Source organism: Scyliorhinus torazame, chromosome 14 (assembly GCF_047496885.1).
Source record: "Scyliorhinus torazame isolate Kashiwa2021f chromosome 14, sScyTor2.1, whole genome shotgun sequence".
Classification (NCBI taxonomy): Eukaryota; Metazoa; Chordata; class Chondrichthyes; order Carcharhiniformes; family Scyliorhinidae; genus Scyliorhinus; species Scyliorhinus torazame.
Window position 1 is genome coordinate 70,638,789 of NC_092720.1, and position 24,359 is coordinate 70,663,147.

General features: G+C 48.7%; 1 protein-coding gene across 2 annotated transcripts in view; it reads right to left on the reverse strand.

The window, feature by feature from the left end:
- Nucleotides 1-9,241, reverse strand: part of LOC140389798 (retinal rod rhodopsin-sensitive cGMP 3',5'-cyclic phosphodiesterase subunit delta) — a 90,591-nt gene extending 81,350 nt beyond the window's left edge. Inside the window, exon 1 of one of the 2 annotated variants that reach the window (XM_072474331.1) lies at nt 9,020-9,241. In XM_072474331.1, coding sequence (XP_072330432.1) covers nt 9,020-9,069 — 50 coding nt within the window. In that variant the 5' untranslated portion in view covers nt 9,070-9,241. Of the gene's footprint in view, nt 1-8,958 lie in introns of both variants that reach the window. The other variant, XM_072474333.1, reaches the window with a different exon arrangement.
- Between the last annotated feature and the right edge of the window lie 15,118 nt (nt 9,242-24,359).

Consider the following 24,359-nt stretch of genomic DNA (forward strand, 5'->3'; position numbering starts at 1 on the left):
AGGTGATGGAATTCCCGTCGCTCCCGGCACAGGAAATTCAAGACAGGGTGATCTTGGGTGTATGGGTCGGAGAGGGCAAGGTGTCAGCGATATACCAGGAGATGAAAGAGGGGGAGGCGCTGGTAGAGGAGCTGAAGGGTAAATGGGAGGAGGAGCTGGGGGAGGAGATTGAGGAGGGGCTATGGGCTGATGCCCTAAGTAGGGTTAATTCCTCCTCTTCGTGTGCCAGGCTTAGCCTGATACAGTTTAAGGTGGTTCATAGAGCGCACATGACGGGGGCGCGGCTGAGTAGGTTCTTTGGGGTGGAGGACAGATGTGGGAGGTGCTCAGGAAGCCCAGCAAACCATGTCCATATGTTTTGGTCATGCCTGGCACTGGAGGGGTTCTGGAGGGGAGTGGCGGGAACAATATCTAAGATGGTGAAAGTCCGGGTCAAGCCAAGCTGGGGGCTAGCAATATTTGGAGTAGTGGACGAGCCGGGAGTGCAGGAGGCGAAAGAGGCCGGCATTCTGGCCTTTGCGTCCCTAGTAGCCCAGCGAAGGATCTTGCTAATGTGGAAGGAGGCGAAGCCCCCCAGCGTGGAGGCCTGGATAAATGATATGGCAGGGTTTATCAAGTTAGAGAGGATAAAGTTTGCCTTGAGAGGGTCTGCGCAGGGGTTTTACAGGCGGTGGCAACCGTTCCTAGACTATCTCGCGGAGCGTTAGATGAAGGTCGGTCAGCAGCAGCAGCAAACCGGGGGGGGGGGGGGGGGGGGGGGGGGGGGGTTGTCTGGGGGGTATTTGAGCAAGTAAATACATGAAAGATCTGGAAAACTGACATGTACGGGAGGAATCCAATGTACAAAGTTCTGTAACATATCGATTTACCATGTTTATGTCTTGCTATGTGCGTTTTCTTTCTATTTTTTATGGGAGGGGGGGTTGTTTGTAAGGGTGAAAAATTGTGTTCAAAATCTTAATAAAATTTTTTTTTTTTTTTTTTAAAGTATAATGCCCATGAATTGTAGAACCCCTCCATCCTTCCCCTCAGTTCAAACTTAACCTTCTCAAGAGTCAAGAATTTCAACAGATTCCCCCGCCACGCCAGGGCACAGGGTGGAGAGGTTGCTCTCCATCCCATCAGGATCCGCCTTCGGCCGATCAACGAGGCGAAGGCTACAACATCTGCCTCCGCACCCGTTTCCAACCCTGCTGGTCCGACACCCCGAATATGGCCTCCCGGGGGCCCGGGTCCAGTTTCACGTGCACCACTTTAGAAATTATCCTAAAAACCTCCTTCCAGTAATCCTCTAGCTTTGGACAGGACCAAAACATATGAATGTGGTTAGCGCCCCCCCCCCACCCCCCGCAACGTTCACACACATCTTCTGCTCCTTCAAAGAATCAGCTCATCCTCGCCCTCGTGAGGTGTGCTCTGTATACCACCTTCAGCTGTATCAACCCAACCTCGCGCACGAGGTGGAGGCATTCATTCTCCGGAGCACCTCACACCAGAACCCTCCTCCTTCTCCTCTCCCAACTCTTCCTCCCACTTTGCTTTAATCCCTTCCAGCGGTGCCTTCTCCTCCTCCAAAATAGCTCTGGAGACCACTGACACTACCCCCTTCTCCAGTCCCCCTGTCGTCAGCTCCTCCTCCAGCAATGTGGAGGCCGGCTCCTCCGGGAAGTTCTGTATCTCCTTTCTGGCAAAATCTCGAACCTGCATGTATCTAAACATTTCCCCCTGTTCCAGCCTATATTCGCTCCCAGTTCCTTCAATCCTGCAGACCGACCCCTAAGAAACAAATCCTTCAGTGTCTTAATCCCCTTCTCCTCCCATTTCCGAAAATTTCCATCCCACCTCCCTGGCTCAAATCTGTGGTTCCCCCGAATCGGCATTTCTCTTGACCCTGCCCCCAACCCGAAGTGTTGGCGAAACTGCCTCCAAATTCTCAATGAAGCTATTATTAACGGACTCCCCGAGTACTTCCCCGGGGCTATCGGGAGCAGCGCGGTTGCCAGTGCTTTCAATCATTCCCATTTATACAAAACTTTACTGGAAAAGACTGCAATGTATTTTTGAAATATATCTGCAAAAAAAGAGACAATATGCACAGGGAAGTCTGAGCTTTCGTTTTCATGGGATGTAAAACAAGAATTTAAGCAAAAATAGGATTGGGTTTTCTTGACTTCAAAGGCTCAATTGCCAGAGCTCAAGCTCTTGAGCTGCAGGTTAGACAGCCATGCTGTATGTCAACCCACACCTTGATTCTTCGGACTCGGAACAGTGGGTTGCTTCTCTATCAATCAAACTTGGAATAGTATTTTCCTGTATGACTCAGTGCCATGCATTTCTCCCATACTATTCTGGCACAGTTAATCAAACAAAACTACTACAACATTTGACTATCACCCTTTCAATTCCATTATTTATATAATTTATAGGCAATGTCTTGTTTCAGCCTGATTCAGAAGACCTTCTTGTTCAGTCACAAAAGTTTCTTGTCAGGCTTTTCAAATACCTTCCGAAAGTCTCTGAAAGTCAAACTTAAACAATTCTCCGACATACCAAAGCAATTTATCCACATGACAAACACAGACCCTCTCTCCCTAGAGAGGCAATTCTCTTACTCAAGTCCAGAGAATTAAGTAATGGCTTGATAAAGCCAAGGCTTTTCCACTTCCCTCCCATTCTCAAGCGTGAAAAGATATACGGTTGGTGTTTAAAGTGCAAAAGCAGTACAGCTTACTCATACCATTTCTTCTTAGCCCAAAGAGTTCCATCAAACTGATTAGAGGTTTGGCTTGAAGAGTTACCTGGTTCCATTAGTGAGCCATGATGCCCGGTCAATCTTATTATGGTATTCTGGAGCACTGCAGACCAAACTGGTTTAATGATCAGATGACTGAACACATTGCAAATAACTGACCTGGTTCTGAAATTCTAACAACAGACATGTCGTCTTCAAGCCACCTCAACTCAAAGACCCCACTTACTAATCACTTCACACAGTGTTTGTCATGCAGGCAGCAGCCATTTGTACCAGTGTCCTATAAAGAGCAGAAAACGACTAACCAGTTAATCCATTCTTTTGTGTCAGTGGTTAGAGGGAACATTGGTCAAGGCACTGGGACAGCTTCTTGCTATGTTTTGAATAGTAGCAGTGTATCTTTAATTTCATTGGAACCATTTGAATAGGTGGATGCAATTTTGGTTTAATATCTTAAAGAATGACATTCCCTCAGTAACACACTGATATATCAACCGAGAATACGTGCTCAAGTTTGACACAATATCACCAGTGACTAGCGTTCCCTGTGAAACGTACAAGGGATCCACAGGAAACAATAGACTACAAAATGAAATGATCCAACAGCCACTTCAAGCCACAAGACCATAGGAAGTAATGCTTCTTCACCAGGTGGCATCCTCAATATTCAAGGTTCACCATGATTTTACTGCAGGACAGGATGAAGAGGCTAGCCCCAGGCCTACCTCAGCCAGAATGGAGATCGAACAACATTCTAGCTGTCTATGCAACTGAGTGACCCAGCCACCCCAGAAGCTATTAGCATTTGGAAATGCAACCTCCCCAGTATAACATGCTGTAGGTTCACAGAAGGAGCTTTGGCGTCAAGTTATAGTCCCTGATGTTTTCTCTGAAGTCGCTCTTGAATGCTCTCTATTTGGAATGTCCCCACAGCTACGACGAAGGGAGGGAGATTAATTTTAAAAAGTCAATCAAATTGTGCCCAGAGTCCATATTTTCTTCACTTGGTTGGGAAGACCAAACACATTGTCCCCAGTCCACACAAGTTCTGTTAGGTGGGGTTATGGGATAGGGTGGAGGTGTGGGCTTAGATAGGGTGCTCTTTCCAAGGGCTGGTGCAGACTCGATGGGCCGAATGGATTCTATGATATGTTCCTAGCCACCAACTCCATGCCTCTTCCTGGCAACTGCCTGAAGTTAAACCAGGCTGTTTCGCGACCTGGGTATCTATCACATCTAACTCCAAGATGAGCTTCCAACAACGTAACCACCAAGTCTGTCAAAATGACGAAAACCACATCTCTCCCTGATACATCTAGATTTGACGTTTGGCTGGCCTCCAACATTATACCCTCTATCAACTAAAAGTCATCCAAAATCCTTCTCCTGGGTTCTTACACACACCAAGTTCTGATGTGGAGATGCCGGTGTTGGACTGGGGTGAGCACAGTAAGAAAGAAGTCTTACAACACCAGGTTAAAGTCCAACAGGTTTGTTTCGATGTCACTAGCTTTCGGAGCGCTGCTCCTTCCTCAGGTGAATGATGCTTCACCTGAGGAAGGAGCAGCGCTCCGAAAGCTAGTGACATCGAAACAAACCTGTTGGACTTTAACCTGGTGTTGTAAGACTTCTTACTGTGCACACCAAGTTCTGTTCACCAATTATTTTGTACTTGCTGCCCTACATTTCCTCATGATGTGAAAAAGCATAGATTTTTAAATTCTCATCCTTGTTTTCAAATCCCTCCATTTTCCTCGCCCCGCTCCATCTCTATAATCTCCCTCAGCACCACAACTCTCCAAAATATCTGCACCTCTAATTCCGGCCTCTGGAGCATCCCTAATTTTTATTGTTCCACCATAGACAGCCATGCCTTTAGTTGTCTGGTTAGAAAACTCTGGAATTTCCTGAACCTCTCTGCATCTCCTTTAAGATACTTTTTATCATCTGCCCAAATATCTCCTGATGTGACTGTGACATATTTTGTTTGATAAAGCTCCTGTGAAATGCATTAATGTACTATATAACTATGTGGTTATAGCTCTGTACATTTTCCCTTTTGTTCTATTTCCTTTTGAAATTCCCTATTGTATCTGCTTCTACCACCATTTCTGGCTCATTGTAACTTAGCTGGAGTTCAAGTTGGAAACACTATGACACATAAGGGAGAGGGTGCAGTGTCTAGACAGTTTGTTCTGTTTCGGACTTTGGTCAAACCACATACAGAGATGCAGGTCTGTATTTTCATATTTACAATTGTGTTTTTCAGCTTTTCCTTTTCCACCATTTTTCTCCATTACGTCCTCCTCTACTAAAGATGCTTAACTCTTAATGCAATCGTTTTTCAGATGCTAGTTATCATCCTGTGCTGTGCCTTTGGCATTTAGCAGAGACATCTTTCATTATCTAGCAACTGTTGCTAATTCCAGTTGTACCATTAGTATCTTAGTTAAGTCATGCATCCTTGCAATGTTTGTTGCAGCAAATGTAAAGATATGCATCACATTCAAGAACCTTGGAAGAATGATAACTCTATGAATGTACAGTAAACTTTGCATTATCCAGCACCATACTAACAATTCTCTAGTAACTGGAATTTCTGACAACTCGAAAAAAAGCCAATCATTTTTAGTGTTCAGGTAATGCATTATTTAAGAGCCCAATATGTAAATCTTCAGAAATTGTTCTCAGGTTTTACACTGAAATTATTAAATTATTGGATCAGTTTTGTTTTTTGCGCCTGAACAAACATATACTACAGTTGTAATTGCATCCAGAGTAATGTGACTTCCCATTAACCAGCATTTTGTGTTTAACCGGCATGCCAAATAACAAAGATTTGACTGTATCAATTAATTCATAGAATCCCTACAGTGTAGCAGGCCATTCAGCCCATCGAGTCTGTATCAACCCTCTGAAAGACCACCCCTTCGCCCCATCCAAGTAACCCAACCCTCATATCTTTTGGGCATTCAGGGGCAATTTTACCATGGCCAATCCACCTAAACTTCATATATTTGGCCTGTGGGAGGAAATCAGAGCACCTGGAGGAAACACACGCAGACACGGTGAGAAAGTGCGAACTCCTGGCGCTGTGAGGCAACAGTGCTAATTACTGTGCCACCGTACTGCCCTATTGTCAGACTATTCTCTGAAAGACTATTCAAGTTGGCATAGACTTTGTGGGCAAAATATGCGAACGGCACTCACTATTATTAAAGTGTAAATCAGATGGCAACTTCTGCTGACCACATTTGCACATTTAAATGCAGAAATCAGGAAGCTGCTGTCCAAGCTGCCTTGCTCTTCTAGAAACTTCACCGTAATAATATCACACTGGAAGATTCAATAATGAAACACATGGAAAAGTGTGACATTTGGATGGATACATACATGAGATACCCATCAAATGCAGCAGAAAAAGTTAGGGTTTGTCCATTCCAGAGCAAGTCTTCTTTTAATGGCATGATAAGCCTTAATTAATTCCAAATCACCTCAGTGGCTCTGAAAATTTGTTTTTTGCACCATAGAAAGCATCCAATCTGGCTGCAGCACAGCCTGGTACGGCAACTGCTCGGCCCAGGACCGCAAGAAACTTCAGAGAGTCGTGAACACCGCCCAGTCCATCACACGAACCTGCCTCCCATCCATTGACTCCATTTACACCTCCCGCTGCCTGGGGAAAGCGGGCAGCATAATCAAAGACCCCTCCCACCCGGCTTACTCATAGAACATTACAGCGCAATACAGGGCCTTCGGCCCTCGATGTTGCGCCAACCTATGAAGCCAATCTAAAGCCCATCTACACTATTCCCTTATCATCTACATGTTTATCCAATGACCATTTAAATGCCCTTAATGTTGGCGTGCCCACTGCTGTTGCAGGCAGGGCATTCCGTGCCCCTACTACTCTCCGAGTAAAAAACCTACCTCTGACATCTGTCCTCTATCTATCTCCCCTCAATTTAAAGCTATGTCCCCTCGTGCTAGCCATCACCATCCGAGGAAAAAGGCTCTCACAGTCCACCCTATCTAATCCTCTGATCAACTTGTATGCCTCAATTAAGTCACCTCTTAACCTTCTTCTCTAACGAAAACAGCCTTAAGTCCCTCAGCCTTTCCTCATAAGATGCTTCCACATCCTTCCTATAATGCGGCGACCAGAACTGCATGCAATACTCCAAATGCAGCCCCACCAGAGTTTTGTACAGCTGCAACATGACCTCCAAAACTCAATCCCTCTACCAATAAAAGCTAACACACCGTACGCCTTCTTAACAACCCTATCAATCTGGGTGGCAACCTTCAGGGATCTACTTCACTCTTCCAACTTCTTCCATCAGGCAGGAGATACAGAAGTCTGAGAACACGCACGAACAGACTCAAAAACAGCTTCTTCCCCGCTGTTACCAGACTCCTAAATGACCCTCTTATGGACTGACCTCATGCCGGTGCTTATGTAGTTACATTGTATACCTTGTGTTGCCCTATTATGTATTTTCTTTTATTCCCTTTTCTCCCCATGTACTTAATGATCTGTTGAGCTGCTCGCAGAAAAATACTTTTCACTGTACCTCAGTACACGTGACAATAAACAAATCCAATCTAATCCAAATTTACTTTTTGATTTTAGTCATTGTTGGGGATTTAAGCAAATAAATAATTTATTTTCCCTCCTATCTCTTTCACTCCACTCACACTGTTTGTACCTGTAAAGACTTGTTTGCCTGCAAAGACTTGTATTGCAGCCATTTTTCACATTCCAACCTGTAATTATCGTGCAATGTGTCTCTGCCATTATATGCTGTTTGTGAACCAGCCTCTACTTCACCTGATGAAGGAGCTGTGCTCCAAAAGCTTGTGATTTCACTTAAACCTGTTGGACTTTAACCTAATGTTGTGAACCTTCTTAACTGTGCACACCCTAGTCCAGCACCTTAACTGTGCTCACCCTAGTCCAGCACCAGCATCACCACATCATGTCTCTCGCTCAATCTCATACTTCTTTCCTTCTCTTTATTTTGCCTACACTACCTACTTTAGCTTTATATTAATTATTCTAATGAATACTTCCTGGTTCAGACTACATGCTTCAGTGAGGTTCTTTCAATCTCATTGTTCAGATACACAATTGCTTGCCCAGTTCACACAGGTCCGAAATCCCCTCTAGAGGGCACTGCACCAAAATGGCTTTCATTTCACCCACTGCAAGTTTCTTCTGTACAATAACCCTTATAGAGTTTGTCGACAAGTGAAAGTGTAATGAAAGGCTAACACTGTTCGTTCATCACCGATGACAAAATGCAGGCCATATATCATGCCTTCAGACATAATTTTCAAATATGTAGCTTCCAAGAGATTAAAGTACATTAGAATGGTACAATTCTCACCTGATTGGTACATTACTTCAGCTTTACTCTAAAGTGGTGGATATTAATTCCACAGTATTGTTAAATCCTACAGCAGCACGCCCCTACCTTCTCATTTAGCGATGGACAACAAATGCTGACATTGCCAGCGAAAGTAACATCCTATGAACAAATAAAAATTATACTATTACATCATAAAATTATCATCAACTACTTATCTCATCCTTTGGATCAAGACAGGAAACTTGTCCAATTGTCATTAAGCAGAAGTGACATATTCTGGTTTAATATGTGATGTACATTATTTGCATTTCACATCATAAATGTCACTCCCAACACCAGGGTGTTGACAGCTTTTAAATAACTCAGCAAAGCATATGCAGAATGGTATAGAGTTAATCTTAATGGCAATGGGGAAAGTACAAATCAATCATCTGGAGCTGCACTGAAATTCAGGTGTTTTGTCACCAGCGTGTTCATGTTCTGACTCGAGTTAACCTTTGGACGTTTTTTGCCCCAGAAGATGAGTATTTGCGCTGACGAGTGTCATGAGCCCACAGCCCTGCCGTGTGTCCTCCACTGACGCTGCCGCTGCATTAAACCGCTCTGCTTGCAGCTAGCACAAGGTGGGATTTGGGAATTGCCGGGTGCAGCCTCCTTGGCCCTGTCCTGTGGAGTCACCTTCAGCGCCCTGGGCCACTGCAAACTCGGCGCCCTTAATTCCTGAACGGGTTGGGTTGCCTTTTGAGTTTAGATCTTTTACAGCCGCACACACACACCAATATATATATATATATATTTGCACGCCCCAGGCCCCTGGTCCAGGGCCGCACTTACCCCGGGAACAAGCAGCTCACACAGCGGGTGAAAGAGGAGCATTCAGACGGGTAAAGGATACAGCTTAAAGCCCTTCAGGATCTCCTTAGCCCTGTCTTCCTTCGAAGACATTGCAGTTCTAGTCCGTCTCTGATAAATCGGAACAAAGGGATTAGAGCGATTAATGTGCGAGAGAGAGAGAGAGGAGGAAAAAAAAATCTGTAATGTCAATAAATTTAAAATCGAGCAACAAGCTGATTATCGCCACAGCAACGCTCGGCTCAGCGCCGCCGGACCCGCCTCCGCCCCCACAGCCAATCGGGAGGGGGCCCGCCGCCACCGCGCCAGACTGACAAGCGGCCCGGCCAATAGGCGGAGGGCAGCCCCGCGGAGCGGCCAATCAGCAGATGGGCCTGCGCGGTGTGGGCGGGGGGGCCGTTGGCAGCCCCAGCCTCGCAGGAGCTGATTGGTTAGCCTGACCGTCAATCAACTTGCAGCAAGTTTGCAACTCTCCTCCACTCACTGCATTGTGCTGGAGAAACTGGGGCAACTGCTCAGACCAGGCCAAGGCCACACTTTCAAGTATTAGCTCTACACTGTTGTCGTCCTGGAACATGGCAGTTTTTGTTTCACAGCGATATGACAATTAGAGTCTAAATGCAACCTAAATCTTGAGCTAACAAAGACAGAAAAATGCTGGGTAATCTCAGCAGGTCTGGCAGCTTCTGGGGAGGGAGCTAACTTTTCGAGTCTGGATTACTCTGTCAAAGCTCCAAATCTAGAGCTGCTGCCTTTCAGCTGAGCCCTGGGCATTAAACTGGGGCAGCACGGTAGCACAGTGGTTAGCACTGTTGCTTCACAGCTCCAGGGTCCCAGGTTCGATTCCCGGCTTGGGTCACTGTCTGTGTGGAGTCTGCATGTTGTCCGCGTGGGTTTCTGATGGGTGCTCCAGTTTTCTCCCACAGTCCCAAAAGACGTGTTGTTAGGTCATTTGGACATTCTGAATTCTCCCTCTGTGTACCCGAACAGGCACCGGAATGTGGCGACTAGGGGCTTTTCACAGTAACTTCATTGCAGTAAGTCTACTTGTGACAATAAAGATTATTATTAAAAACTGAATTCCTCTTATCCCGGGTTTCCCTTGTTCCGATTGATCAGATACGGACTGAGAGAACTGCAACGTCTTCAAAGGCAGACTGAAGGAAAAGATTCCAAGCGCTAACTGAAGGAGATTAGGGAGAATTTATCTGATCTCGTACCCAATAATTATCCCTCCAGCAACATCACTAAAACAGATGCGAAACAGAAAATGCTGGAACCCGATGAAAGGTCATTGAGCCAAAATGTTTCCCAATGTAACGGGTTAACTGTTTTCAGGATTTTCTGTTTTTACTTCAGATTTCCAGCATCTGCAGTACTTTAGTTTTCATTAAATCGGCAATCAGATCATTTAGAAATCATAGGAATTTACAACACAGGTGAAAGCCATTCAGCCCATCCTGCCTGTACTAACTAAAAAAGAGGCATCCAAACTAAATGCACTTTCCAGCTCTTAGTCCAAACATATCTATAAGGCTGGACACTTGAAGTGTGATGTAGGCTTCAGGAAAATAATTCCAGATCGACCCCCAAAACCATCTGGGTGAAAAGGTTTCTCTTGAACTCCCCTCTAATCCTTGTACAAATTAATTTATATCTATACCCCAGTTATTAAACTCAATACTCAGGGAAACAGGTTCTTCCTACCCGCTCTATCCAGACCCCTCATAACTTTTTACAATTCAATTAAATCTCACCTCAGTCTCCTCTTTTTCAAGAAAACAACCTCAGACCAAGTAATCTTTCCTCATAGTTTAGTCTTTCCAATCCTGCCAACATTCTCATAAATCTCCTCTGCAGCTCTTCTTCCAGGACAGGCAAAAATGCATGGAAGACAGGCATTAAGGGAATGAAAGAAGGTGATTTGTTGACTTTTGTTTGCAACATGATATGGTTTGATTTCTAAATTTTGTTTTCAATGTTAACTTTTTAGTGAATTTATGGCATTGTAACCAAAGGGATGCTCTGAAGATCAGTAACAGAGATAAGTTAAAGCCTGTTGTTGGATGGTGAATTGGGTTGCATTGCTGTTATCTGAGTCAGATGTGTCGATGGTAGATAGTCCAGCCAGAAAGGGACTATGTTGCTGTTTGCAGAACGTTGCTGTGTGCCAATTGGCTGATGCATTTTCCAATGTTACAACAGCGCTTACAATTCAATAATACTTTACTTGTTGTGAAGCATTCTGGAGTGTACTGAGGTCACGAAAGGCACTATACAAATGGAAATTGTCAGTGCTGAAAGCACTTCACACCAATTTGCAATGTAAGTACACTCTTAAATATTAATTGCTCAAAAATGGTTTAACAAAATGCATCTGAATTTAAACACTTGAAAATTCAATTTAAGTGTTGGAACTTGTGATTATATTTAAGGGTAGGGTGTAAAAATACAGCATAGACTTGGGCTACTCAGGGATTTAATCGCCTAAGTGAAGGACAGACAGGTGGAACCTGCCTCATCAACGTAGACCAGGAGAAGGCCTTTGACAGAATATCAGATGATGGATGTGCCCTCTAAAATGGGATTTGGAAAAGGAATTGGGTCCAACTGCTCTACACAAACTTCAATAACGCAGTTTCAACAGTGACCAGAAAGCTTTTGTGATCAAACTTGCAGTCAGGCAAGCCTGTTGTCTCTCTGCCTTGTCTGTATGCTGTATCGAACCATTTACCAAGTCCCCCAGGAAGGATGTGAGTGTAAGAGGGGTACTGATCCTGTCAGATGGTTTCCTGAGCAGACTATCCAAGTCAATTGGCAGAATGTCTCATTGCCAGAAGAAGGTGTAGCTTGATTGGTGGTAAAAAGGGTCGTCCCTGGGACTTCCGGCTGCGGCGATGACCAGCTAAGTCGCACGTTTCGGCAGCTCCCGGTGGAACGGACTTTTGGGCTCTTAATAGGAGCCCCAACGGCAATTTTAACGGCTAAAAACACTGTGCGGTAAACCAGAAGGGAATTCCCCCTGGACACGGATGGAAAAAGGAGAGGAAAGTGGCCGGATTGCGGAGGATCCTCTAGAGCAGCGGCAAGGAAGGCAAGCACAAAGCAAGATGGCGTCGGAAGGTGGCCGTCTAGTATGGAGCCCTGACCAACAAGAGTTCCTGCGGCGCTGTGTGGAAGAACTTAAAAAGGAGATGAAGAAGGAGCTGTTGGCCCCGATATTACAGGCGATTGAAGGGCTAAAGGAGGAGCAAAAGACCCAGGAGCAGGAGCTTCGGGTCGTGAAGGCAAAGGCCGCTGAAAATGAAGACGAAATACAGGGCCTGGTGGTGAAGACAGAGATGCACGAGGCACAACACAAAAGGTGCGTGGAAAGGCTGGAGGTGCTGGAGAATAATGCGAGGAGGAAGAATTTAAGGATTCTTGGTCTTCCCGAAGGTGCAGAAGGGGCGGACGTCGGGGCATATGTGAGCACGATGCTTCACTCGTTAATCGGATTTGAGGCCCCGACGGGCTCGTTGGAGGTGGAGGGAGCTTATCGAGTTATGACGCGAAGACCGAGGGCTGGAGAAATACCTCGAGCCATCGTGGTGAGATTTCTCCGATAATGACAGAGAGATGGTCCTCAGATGGGCGAAGAAAACTCGGAGCAGTACGTGGGAGAACGCGGTGATCCGCGTATATCAAGATTGGAGTGCGGAGGTGGCGAGAAGGAGGGCAAGTTTTAATCGGGCCAAGGCGGTGCTTCACAAAAGGAAGGTCAAATTTGGAATGTTGCAGCCGGCAAGACTGTGGGTCACACACCAAGGGAAGCACCACTACTTTGAGACGGCAGAAGAGGCGTGGACATTTATTGTGGAGGAGAAGCTGGAATAGGTGGGCCAGAAAAAGAACGTTTGGGACAAAGTGGTGGGGAGATTACGTGGGTTGAAGGGGGGGAAAAAGGGGGAAGGGATGATCTCTCAAGTTGTTAATCTTGCGACCCTGTAACTTTTCTCTCTTCCCCATGTCGTGGGGGAGAGGGGGGGAGGGAGGATGAGGAATTGTGGGCGCCGGCCATTAGGGGTGGGGACAAGTGGGAAACGCGGGCTTTGTTCCCGCGCTATGGTAATCATGGCGGGAACAGGGAAGCAGGAAGGAGGGGGCCTTGCACAGTAGGGGCCGAGGTCACGCGGGGAAGCCGAGGTCAGCCAGAGTTTGCTGACTTCTGGGAGCAACATGGGGGGTGCAATTACGCTAGAAAAGGATCTAGCGGCGGGGGGGGGGGGGGGTTAACTGGGTTGCTGCTGCTGGGGAGAAGGGGGAGCTGGTACGGGGTGGGGTGGTCGAGGCGGGAGGGCGCCGTCGGGGGGAGATACGGCTACGTGGGAACCGGGTGAGGAGCTGGATTAAAAAAGGGGATGGCTAGTCGACAAGGGGGGGGGGGGGGGGGTAAAGAGCCCCCCAACCCGGCTGATCACGTGGAATGTGAGAGGGCTGAACGGGCCGATTAAAAGGGCACGGGTACTCGCACACCTAAAGAAATTAAAGGCAGATGTGGTTATGTTGCAGGAGACGCATTTGAAACTGATAGACCAGGTCAGACTACGCAAAGGATAGGTGGGGCAGGTGTTTCATTCGGGGTTAGACGCAAAGAACAGGGGGGTGGCTATATTAGTGGGGAAATGGGTACTGTTTGAGGCAAAGACCATAGCGGCGGATAGTGGGGGTAGATACGTGATGGTGAGTGGCAGATTGCAAGGGGAGGCGGTGGTTCTAGTGAACGTATATGCCCCGAACTGGGATGATGCCAATTTTATGAGGCGTATGTTGGGACGTATCCCGGACCTAGAGGCGGGAAAGTTGGTAATGGGGGGAGACTTCAATACGGTGCTGGACCCAGGGCTGGACAGACCGAGGTCCAGGACCGGGAGAAGGCCGGCTGCAGCTAGGGTGCTCAAGGACTTTATGGAGCAGATGGGAGGAGTAGACCCCTGGAGATTTAGCAGGCCTAGGAGTAAGGAGTTCTCGTTTTTCTCCTATGTCCATAAAGTATATTCACGGATAGACTTTTTTGTTTTGGGAAGGGCGCTAATCCCGAAGGTGACAGGGACGGAGTACACGGCTATAGCTATCTCGGACCACGCTCCACATTGGGTGGACCTGGAGATAGGGGAGGAAAAAGAACAGCACCCGCCCTGGAGAATGGACATGGGATTATTGGCAGATGAGTGGGTATGTTTAATGGTGAGGGGGTGTATTGAAAGGTACTTGGAGCTTAATGACAATGGGGAGGTTCAGGTGGGAGTGGTCTGGGAGGCGTTGAAGGCAGTGGTTAGAGGGGAGCTGATATCTATCAGGGCACATAAAGGAAAGCAGGAGGGTAGGGAAAGGGAGCGGTTGTTGAAAGAATTTCTGAGGGTGGACAGACAATATGCGGAGGCACCGGAGGAGGGACTGTACAGGGAAAGGCAAAGGCTACATGTAGAATTTGACTTGTTGACTACGGGTAATGCAGAGGCACAATGGAGGAAGGCACAGGGTGTACAGTACGAATATGGGGAGAAGGCGAGCCGGTTGCTGGCCCACCAACTGAGGAAGAGGGGAGCAGCGAGGGAGATAGATGAGGAGGGAGAGATGGAGCGGGGAGCGGAGTGAGTGAATGGAGTGTTCAAGGCATTCTACGAAAGATTATATAAAGCTCAGCCCCCGGAAGGGAAGGAGAGAATGATGTGCTTCCTGGATCAGCTGGAATACCCTAAGGTGGAGGAGCAGGAGAGGGCGGGACTGGGAGCACAGATTGAGATGGAGGAGGTAGTGAAAGGGATTGGGAGCATGCAGGCGGGAAGGCCCCGGGACCAGACGGATTCCCGGTGGAATTTTATAGGAAGTATATGGACTTGCTGGCCCCGCTTCTGACGAGAACCTTTAATGAGGCTAGGGAAAGGGGGCAGTTGCCCCCGACTATGTCAGAGGCAACGATATCGCTCCTCCTAAAGAAGGAAAAAGACCCGCTGCAATGCGGGTCCTATAGGCCCATTTCTCTTTTAAATGTGGATGCTAAGATTCTGGCCAAGGTAATGGCGACGAGGATAGAGGACTGTGTCCCGGGGGTGGTTCATGAGGACCAAACTGGGTTTGTGAAGGGGAGACAGCTGAACACGAACATACGGAGGTTGCTAGGGGTAATGATGATGCCCCCGCCAGAGGGGGAAGTGGAGATAGTGGTGGCGATGGATGCCGAGAAAGCATTTGATAGAGTGGAGTGGGATTATCTGTTAGAGGTGCTGAGGAGATTTGGCTTTGGAGATGGGTATATGGGATGGGTACAGTTGCTGTATAGGGCACCGATGGCGAGTGTGGGTACGAATGGACGGGGGTCTGATTATTTCCAGCTTTACAGAGGGACGAGGCAGGGGTGTCCCCTGTCTCCGTTATTGTTTGCACTGGCGATTGAGCCCCTGGCCATAGCACTAAGGGGTTCCAGGAAGTGGAGGGGAGTGTTTAGGGGAGGAGAAGAACACCGGGTATCTTTGTATGCGGATGATTTGTTGTTGTATGTGGCGGACCCGATGGAGGGGATGCCAGAGATAATGCGGATACTTGGGGGGTTTGGGGATTTTTCGGGGTATAAATTGAACATGGGGAAAAGTGAGTTGTTTGTGGTGCATCCGGGGGAGCAGAGCAGGGAAATAGAGGATTTACCGCTGAGAAAGGTAACAAGAGACTTCCGGTACTTGGGGATTCAGATAGCCAAGAATTGGGGAACCTTACACCGGCTTAATTTAACACGATTGGTGGAACAGATGGAGGAGGACTTCAAGAGATGGGACATGGTGTCCCTGTCACTGGCAGGTAGGGTGCAGGCGGTTAAAATGGTGGTTCTCCCAAGATTCCTCTTTGTCTTTCAGTGCCTCCCGGTGATGGTCACGAAGGCTTTTTTTAAGAGAATCGAGAAAAGCGTTATCAGTTTTGTGTGGGCCGGGAAGACCCCGAGAGTGAGGAGGGGGTTCTTGCAACGTAGTAGGGATAGGGGGGGGCTGGCACTACCGAGCCTAAATGATTATTACTGGGCCGCCAAAATTTCAATGGTGTGTAAGTGGATGGGAGAAGGGGAGGGAGCAGCGTGGGAGAGATTGGAGAGGGCCTCCTGCAAGGGGACCAGCTTACAAGCAATGGTGACGGCACTGTTGCCGTTCTCACCGAAGAAATACACTACAAGCCCGGTGGTGGTGGCAACATTAAAAATTTGGGGGCAGTGGAGACGGCATAGGGGAAGGACGGGAGCCTCGGTGCGGTCCCCGATAAGAAATAACCATAGGTTTGTTCCGGGGAGAATGGATGGGGGATTTAGAGCATGGCAAAGAGCTGGGGTAGTACAATTGAGAGATCTGTTCGTAGATGGGACGTTTGCGAGTCTGGGAGCGCTGACGGAAAAATATGGGTTGCCCCAAGGGAATGCATTTCGGTATGTGCAACTGAGGGCTTTTGCGAGGCAACAGGTGAGGGAATTCCCGCAGCTCCCGACGCAGGAGGTGCAGGATAGAGTGATCTCAGAGACATGGGTCGGGGATGGTAGGGTGTCGGACATATACAGGGAAATGAGGGACGAGGGGGAGATCATGGTAGATGAGCTGAAAGGGAAATGGGAAGAAGAGCTGGGGGAGGAGATTGAGGAGGGGCTGTGGGCTGATGCCCTACGTAGGGTAAACTCGTCGTCCTCGTGTGCCAGGCTAAGCCTGATACAATTCAAGGTTCTACACAGGGCGCATATGACTGGAGCACGGCTCAGTAAATTTTTCGGGGTAGAGGATAGGTATGGGAGATGCTCGAGAAGCCCAGCGAATCACACCCACATGTTCTGGTCATGTCCGGCATTACAGGGGTTCTGGGCGGGGGTGGCGAATGTGCTTTCGAAGGTGGTGGGGGTCCGGGTCGAGCCAAGCTGGGGGTTGGCTATATTCGGGGTTGCAGAAGAGCCGGGAGTGCAGGAGGCGAGAGAGGCTGATGTTTTGGCCTTTGCGTCCCTAGTAGCCCGGCGCAGGATATTGCTTATGTGGAAGGAAGCCAAACCCCCGGGCGTGGAGACCTGGATAAACGACATGGCAGGGTTTATAAAGTTAGAACGGATCAAGTTCGTATTAAGGGGTTCGGCTCAAGGGTTCACCAGGCGGTGGCAACCGTTCGTCAACTACCTCACAGAACGATAGAGGGAATGAAAAAGAAAGAAAGACAACAGCAGCAACCCAGGGGGGAGGGAGGGGGGGGGGGGGGTGGGGAGGATCCGGGCGGGCTCTTAGGGATGTCATTGTATATGTATAGACATTTGTTATAGGTAATGTATATTGGACTGTTGGATTGTATCTTTGGAGAGTAACTATTTTTGACAAGGCAGTTGCCATTTAGTTTTGTTTTTGTTTCTGTTTATATATTATTTATTTATTTGTTTAAAATTTGCCACTGTTATTTATATTGCTTTATTGTTGTTTAAAAGAAAAACTATGTACTGTTATGTTTGGCCAAAAAATCTTGAATAAAATATATTTTTTAAAAAAAGGGTCGTCCCTGTCAGATCTTTCATGCTGTAGACTAGTCTCAGCTGTAGACTACACTCGAGGTGGCTATAGTGGGGAAGACACCATTGACCACTTTCTTCTGGGGTATTCCTTTGCAAAGAATGCCTGGAAAGCGATGGAGATGTTTTGTCGAGGCTCATCCCAAGAAGCGCCGTAACCCGAGGCTCTAAGCTTTCTCAGCTGTTCCCGAGGTTGCACATCAAAACAATATTCAACTGTCTGCTGGAGGACCATCAACTTGGTGAAAGATGCTCTTTGGTCTGCCCAAAATCTGCTAATCTTCCTGTGCCATAAGGTGTCCACTACTGAGTGTTCCAAACTGGCACATTCCTAACACCAGGATTATATGCTCAGGGCAGCCTCTGCAAAAGCTGAATGAGAAAATGCCCTAGCCTACCATAGTACACCTGATGGGCTGGAATCCATGTAAAATCCCACAGGCTGTCTGCACACAAGAGAATTTTTGATTTGAAAAGTATATGGTAAATATAACCCGTAACTGTAAGTATAATGAGGCACTGGTTGCAGAGTGCCACATGCTGTATTGGAAAAAATGAACTGTGTTGCATTCTATGTAATGTCAAATCTTAACAGTTGATTCTCACTCTTTGGCAAATTATGATGGCCTACACTATAAGTCTGAGATGCCGTGGTTCTGCTACTACATAATTTGCTTCAAGTTTTAAGGTAACCTGTACAGACACAAGAGTGCCCACCCCTCACTATTTGCTGCCACCTCCTGAGTAGTATTTGCATTACATCGCAGATCTCTCAATTTGCACTGCTGCCTTGGTCCTTGTAGACCTCGGCAACTTAGGAGTGAAATTGTCTGCATGGGTTTCACCCCCACAACCCAAAGATGTGCAGGTTAGGTGAATTGGCCACGCTAAATTGCCCCTTAATTGGAAAAAAAATAATTGGGTACTCAAATTTATTTTAAAAAATGTCGGAGTGAAATCAGGAAGTACATTTTTACACAAAGGCTGGTGGAAATCTGGAACTCTCATGCTGCACAAAGGTTGTGGGGATTCTGGGTAAATCAAAAGTTTCAAGTTTGATTTTTGTTGTGTAAGGGCATCATCAAGGGATATGGAATAATGGAAATGAGGTACAAATTAGTCATCACCTTAGTGAATGACAGAACAGGCTTGAATGACTGAAAAACAATAAATTGTATTTATATAGTCAAGTTCCTTTCATGACTTCAGGACATCCCAAGGTGCTTAATTTTAAGCTAATTAGATAGTTTTCAACTTGAAATTGGGAAGCCAATTTATGGACAGCGAGATTCCACAATAAAATAACTAATTTTGGGTGTTAATTGAAGGATAAGCATTGGTCAAGGAGAAGTCTCATGCTCTTCCTTCAATTGTATTGTACATGGGATCTTTTATATTCACGTGAGAGGACAGACGGGGCCTCAGTTTAATGCCTCATGATGCCTCCAATAGAGTAATACTACCTCAGTTTGGTTTGGACCAAACCGTGGAACAATGGACATGATTTTCACTTCTTGGCAACTTCCAAGAGAAATGTCAGGAGCAATATCAACCGCTCTACATGGTCTTCATCAATCTGACCAAGTCTTTCGACTCAGTCAATCGAGAATTGCTATGGAACTCCCTGTCAAGCTATCCAGAGAAATTCATCAACATCCTCTGACTTCTCCATGACAAGATGTTGGTGACAGTCCTCACCGATGGGAATAAGACAGAAACCGTTGAGGTCAAGAGTGGAGTTAAGCAGGAATGCATCATAGGCCCCACCTTTTTCTCAATTTTCATTGTCCCCATCCTTCACCTTCTCAAGAACAAGGGCAGCACGGTAGCATTGTGGATAGGGCAGCACGGTAGCATTGTGGATAGGGCAGCACGGTAGCATTGTGGATAGCACAAATGCTTCACAGCTCCAGGGTCCCAGGTTCGATTCCGGCTTGGGTCACTGTCTGTGCGGAGTCTGCACATCCTCCCCGTGTGTGCGTGGGTTTCCTCCGGGTGCTCCGGTTTCCTCCCACAGTCCAAAGATGTGCGGGTTAGGTGGATTGGCCATGCTAAATTGCCCATAGTGTCCAAAATTGCCCTTTGTGTAGGGTGGGGTTACTGGGTTATGGGGATAGGGTGGAGGTGTGGATCTTGGGTAGGGTGCTCTTTCCAAGAGCCGGTGCAGACTCGATGGGCCGAATGGCCTCCTTCTGCACTGTAAATTCTATGATAAACAAGCTTTCCAGTGGAGTGGACTTCGTCTACAGGATGGACGGAAACATTTCAACCTCCAACTGGTTGAAATCCAAGAAGAAAACGACACTGACATCCCGAGTGGAACTTCAGTATGCGATGACAACACCATCCTCACTCTCTCAGAAGAGAATCTTCAAGCTATGCCGGACACCTCCGTGGAAGCATACCAAAGAATCAGTCTCAGCCTCAATCTTAAGAAGACTCAAATCCTTTACTAACCTGCCCTTGGGCAAGATCAAGAGAAACCCTCCCAAATGTGGAACATTTTCCCCTACCCGGGGAGCCACTTTTCATCTAAGGCTGACATCAACGTAGATATCCAACATCATATCCAATCCACGAGTGCCGCTTTTGGACACCTAAGGATGATAGTCTTCCACAACCTTGATATCTGTGGTGATACTATGATGCTCATGTACAAGGCAGCCATCCGAACTCTTCTCTAGGCTCAGAAACCTGGACTATGTATAGACGCCACCTCAAGGCCCTGGAGAGGTACCATCAATACTGTCTCAGACGGATTCTCTGCATCAGCTGGGAGGACAGGTATATTAACATCAACATCTTTGAAGGTGTCAAGAGTACCAACATCGAGGCCAATATCATCCAAAACCAACTCCGCTGGGCCAGCCATGTGTTTAGGATGGCAGAATCCCACTTGCCAAAGCAAACTTTCTTCGTCCAACTCAAGGAACGCAAGCAAACTAGAGCAGGACAAAGGAAGCACTTCAAAGACACCCTGAAGGCTTATCTCAAGAAATGCAACATAGACTGCAACGCCTGAGAGACCCTTGCTCAGAAGAAACCTCCGTGGAGGAACCTCCTGATTGAAGGAACACAATTCTTCGGGAGCACCCGAAGGCAGGAGGAGGTCCGGAAAAGGAGCCTGAGAAAGGAAGGGCAGCGCTCTCAAGACCAAAGACTAGTCCCACCTCCTGGAAACATTTGCCAAATTTGTTGAAGATGCAGCTCTAGGATCGGGCTCATCAGGCATGCAAAGACCCAGAGAACCCATGACCAGTGACACAGAGTTTCTTAGGCTGACAATCAGACTCATTAGTGAGTGATCGCCAAAGAAGAAGAGACTACCTCAGTGCTACACTTCAGAGTAGATTATGTGCTCAAGCCTTTGTTGATGTTGTGAGATGCAGAGGTGTGCTTGAATCTACAACAATCTGACTCAGAAGAGAGTGCTATCCTGAGCCATGGCTGACACCTGATAGCCTACTTCATCTCCCATATATAGAAATCCACTTTCTCCTGGGTCAAAGACAATTTCTATGTTTGCTTCTGAACATTCATGACTCCACTGTTATTGCCAATTTCTATGGAGGCTATTTTCTGTTGCACCTATCTCTTGCATCAGTTTCCTGCTCCTCCACTAGTAATATTAAACCCTGATCTGCCAGTCTGCTCTGTAATCTGTCCCATTGTTGCTTAATAACTGATAACCGGCTTCCAGTTGCGGCTATGCAGATCTAAGTCGCACGTTCGGCAACTCCCTCTAGAAACTGACTTTTGGGCTCTTTTTAGAGCCTGTAACGGCGCTTGCTCGACGTTTCCCACTGTGGGAAGGGGATAGCAACATTCCCCCAATAGTGTATGGCTTTGACCAGGAGTGGGGCGATCAAAAAAGTGGCAGTGAAGCAAAAGAAGTTGCGAGGGAGGAAGACCAAGATGGCAGCGGGTGGAGACCAGGCAGCGTAGATACAGTGGGCGCAGGAGCAGCAAGAGTTTCTACAGGTTGGGGATTATTGTGTTGTATTTTGAGGGTGGGTTCTTTGTTCATTGTTTGTTCTTTGTTTTTCGGGGGTTGGTTGGGCACTGTTTCGGTTGGGTCCGCCGGGTGGGCTCTTGGAGGGGGGCAGGCTTGGGGAGTTGATGGCCGGCAGGGAGGATGGGGGGGCTGAGTTGGGGGCAAGGGGACCGGGCCTGAAAAGGGAGCTGTGCCAGAGGAGGCGGGGCCGGGCGAGTGGAAAGCGTGGGCTTTTTCCCGCGCTAAGCTGAAGGGGGCGGGGCCGGAGCTGGTAAGCACGGGCTTTTTCCCGCGCTGGGAGTGGAAGGGGGAGGGCGAGAGCCTGCTGGTGGGCAATGGGGGGGAGGGGAAGTTCCACACTGGGAGGGGTCGAGGGAGTGGCTTGGGTCAGCAGGAGTCGGCTGACTTACGGGAGTGCAATGGGGGGAGCAATGCAGCTAGGGGGGGACCTAGCAGGGGGTGTGGGGGAGGGGGGGGTGGTTGGGGGGTGGGGGTCGACTGGGCTGCTGCTGGAATGGCCAAGGGGAAGCTGGAGTCGGTAGAGGAGGTCGGGGCGGGGGTCTGCCGCTGTGGGGAACGCGCGTGCGGGGTGGCGCGGGCACGTGGCTGGCCTAGGAGGGGATATGGCTAGTCGGCGGGGGAGGCGGGGGCGGGTAGCCCCCTGATCCGGCTGATAACGTGGAACGTAAGGGGACTGAACGGGACGGTCAAACAGGCCTGGGTGTTCGTGCACCTGAAGGGGCTGAACGCAGCTGTGGCCATGCTTCAGGAGACGCACCTGAGGGTGGCGGATCAGGTAAGGTTGAGAAAGGGGTGGGCAGGCCAGGTGTTTTATTCGGGGTTGGATGCAAAAAATCGGGGGGTGGCAATCTTGGTGGGGAAGAGAGTGTTGTTCGAGGCGTCGAGCATCGTGGCAGACAATAGCGGTAGGTATGTGATGGTAAGTGGCAAGCTGCAGGGGGAGCGGTTGGTCAATGTATATGCCCCGAATTGGGACGATGCGGGCTTCATGCGTCGTATTTTGGGCCGGATTCCGGACCTGGAGACAGGGGGACTGATAATGGGGGGGATTTCAATACGGTGCTGGACCCGGCACTAGAACGCTCCAGGTCTAGGACGGGTAGGAGGCCGGCGGCGGCCAAGGTGCTGAGGGGGTTCATGGACCAGGTGGGAGGGGTGGACCCATGGAGGTTTGCGAGGTCAGGGGCCAGGGAATTCTCATTCTTCTCCCATGTCCACAAGGCCTATTTCCGGATTGACTTCTTTGTTATGAGTAGGGCGCTGATTCCGAGAGTGGAAGATACTGAGTACTCGGCGACAGCCATTTCCGATCACGCTCCGCATTGGGTAGACCTCGAGCTGGGGGAGGAGAGGGACCAGCGCCCGCTGTGGCGCTTAGAGATGGGGTTACTGGTGGACGAGGAGGTGAGCGGGCGGGTCCGAGGGTGCATAGCGAGGCACCTGGAGGCTAATGACAATGGGGAGGCCCATGTGGGGGTGGTCTAGGAGGCGCTGAAGGCGGTGGTCAGGGGAGAGCTGATCTCCATTAGGGCCCATAAGGAGAGGAGTGAGAAGAGAGAGAGGGAGAGGCTGGTGGGGGAGATGGTGAGTGTGGACAGGAGGTACGCGGAGGCCCCGGAGGATGGATGCTGAGGGAGCGGCGCAGCCTCCAGGCCGAATTTGATCTGTTGACCACCAGGAAGGCGGAGGCGCAGTGGAGGAAGGTGCAGGGGGCGGTATATGAATATGGAGAAGAGGCGAGCCGGATGCTGGCACACCAGCTTCGGAAGCGAGAGGCAGCTAGGGAGATCGGGGAGTTAAGGATGGGGGAGGGAGCATGGTGCAAAGTGGAGTGGGTATCAACGGGGTCTTCAGGGACTTCTACGAGGAACTGTATCGGTCCGAGCCCCCACTGGAGGAGGGAGAGATGGGTCGCCTTCTGGACCGGTTGAGATTCCCGAGGGTGGAGGAGAGGCAGGTGACAGGGCTGGGGGCGTTGGTTGGATTGGAGGAGTTCGTCAAAGGGATAGGAAGCATGCAGGCAGGGAAGGCACCGGGGCCAGATGGGTTCCCGGTCGTATTTTATAAGACGTATGCGGACCTCCTGGGCCCTCTGTTGGTAAGGACCTTTAACGAAGCAAGGGAAGGAGGGGCTTTGCCCCCGACGATGTCTCAGGCGCTGATCTCCTTGACCCTGAAGCGGGACAAGGAACCCCTACAATGTGGGTCATACAGGCCGATCTCACTCCTAAATGTAGATGCAAAGTTGTTGCCGAAGATTTTAGCCACGAGGATAGAGGACTGTGTCCCGCAGGTCATTCACGAGGATCAGACGGGGTTCGTGAAAGGGAGACAGCTGAATACGAATGTACGGAGGCTCTTGAATGTTATAATGATGCCGGCGGTGGAAGGGGAGGCGAAGATAGTGGTGGCGATGGATGCGGAGAAGGCCTTTGATAGGGTAGAGTGGGGGTACCTGTGGGGGTTGCTGAAAAGGTTCGGGTTTGGGGAGGGGTTTGTCAGGTGGGTTAGGTTGCTGTATGAGGTCCCGGTGGCGAGTGTGGCCACGAACAGAAGGAGGTCAGAGCATTTTTGGTTACACCGGGGGACAAGGCAGGGGTGTCCCCTGTCCTCCCTGCTCTTTGCGCTGGCGATTGAGCCCCTGGCCATGGCATTGAGGGAGTCGAGGAACTGGAGGGGGCTGGTGCGGGGTGGGGAGGAACATCGGGTGTCGCTCTATGCGGACGTTTTGCTGTTATGTGTGGTGGACCCGGTGGGGGGAATGCCGGAGGTGATGAGGATTCTCAGGGAGTTTGGGGATTTCTCCGGGTATAA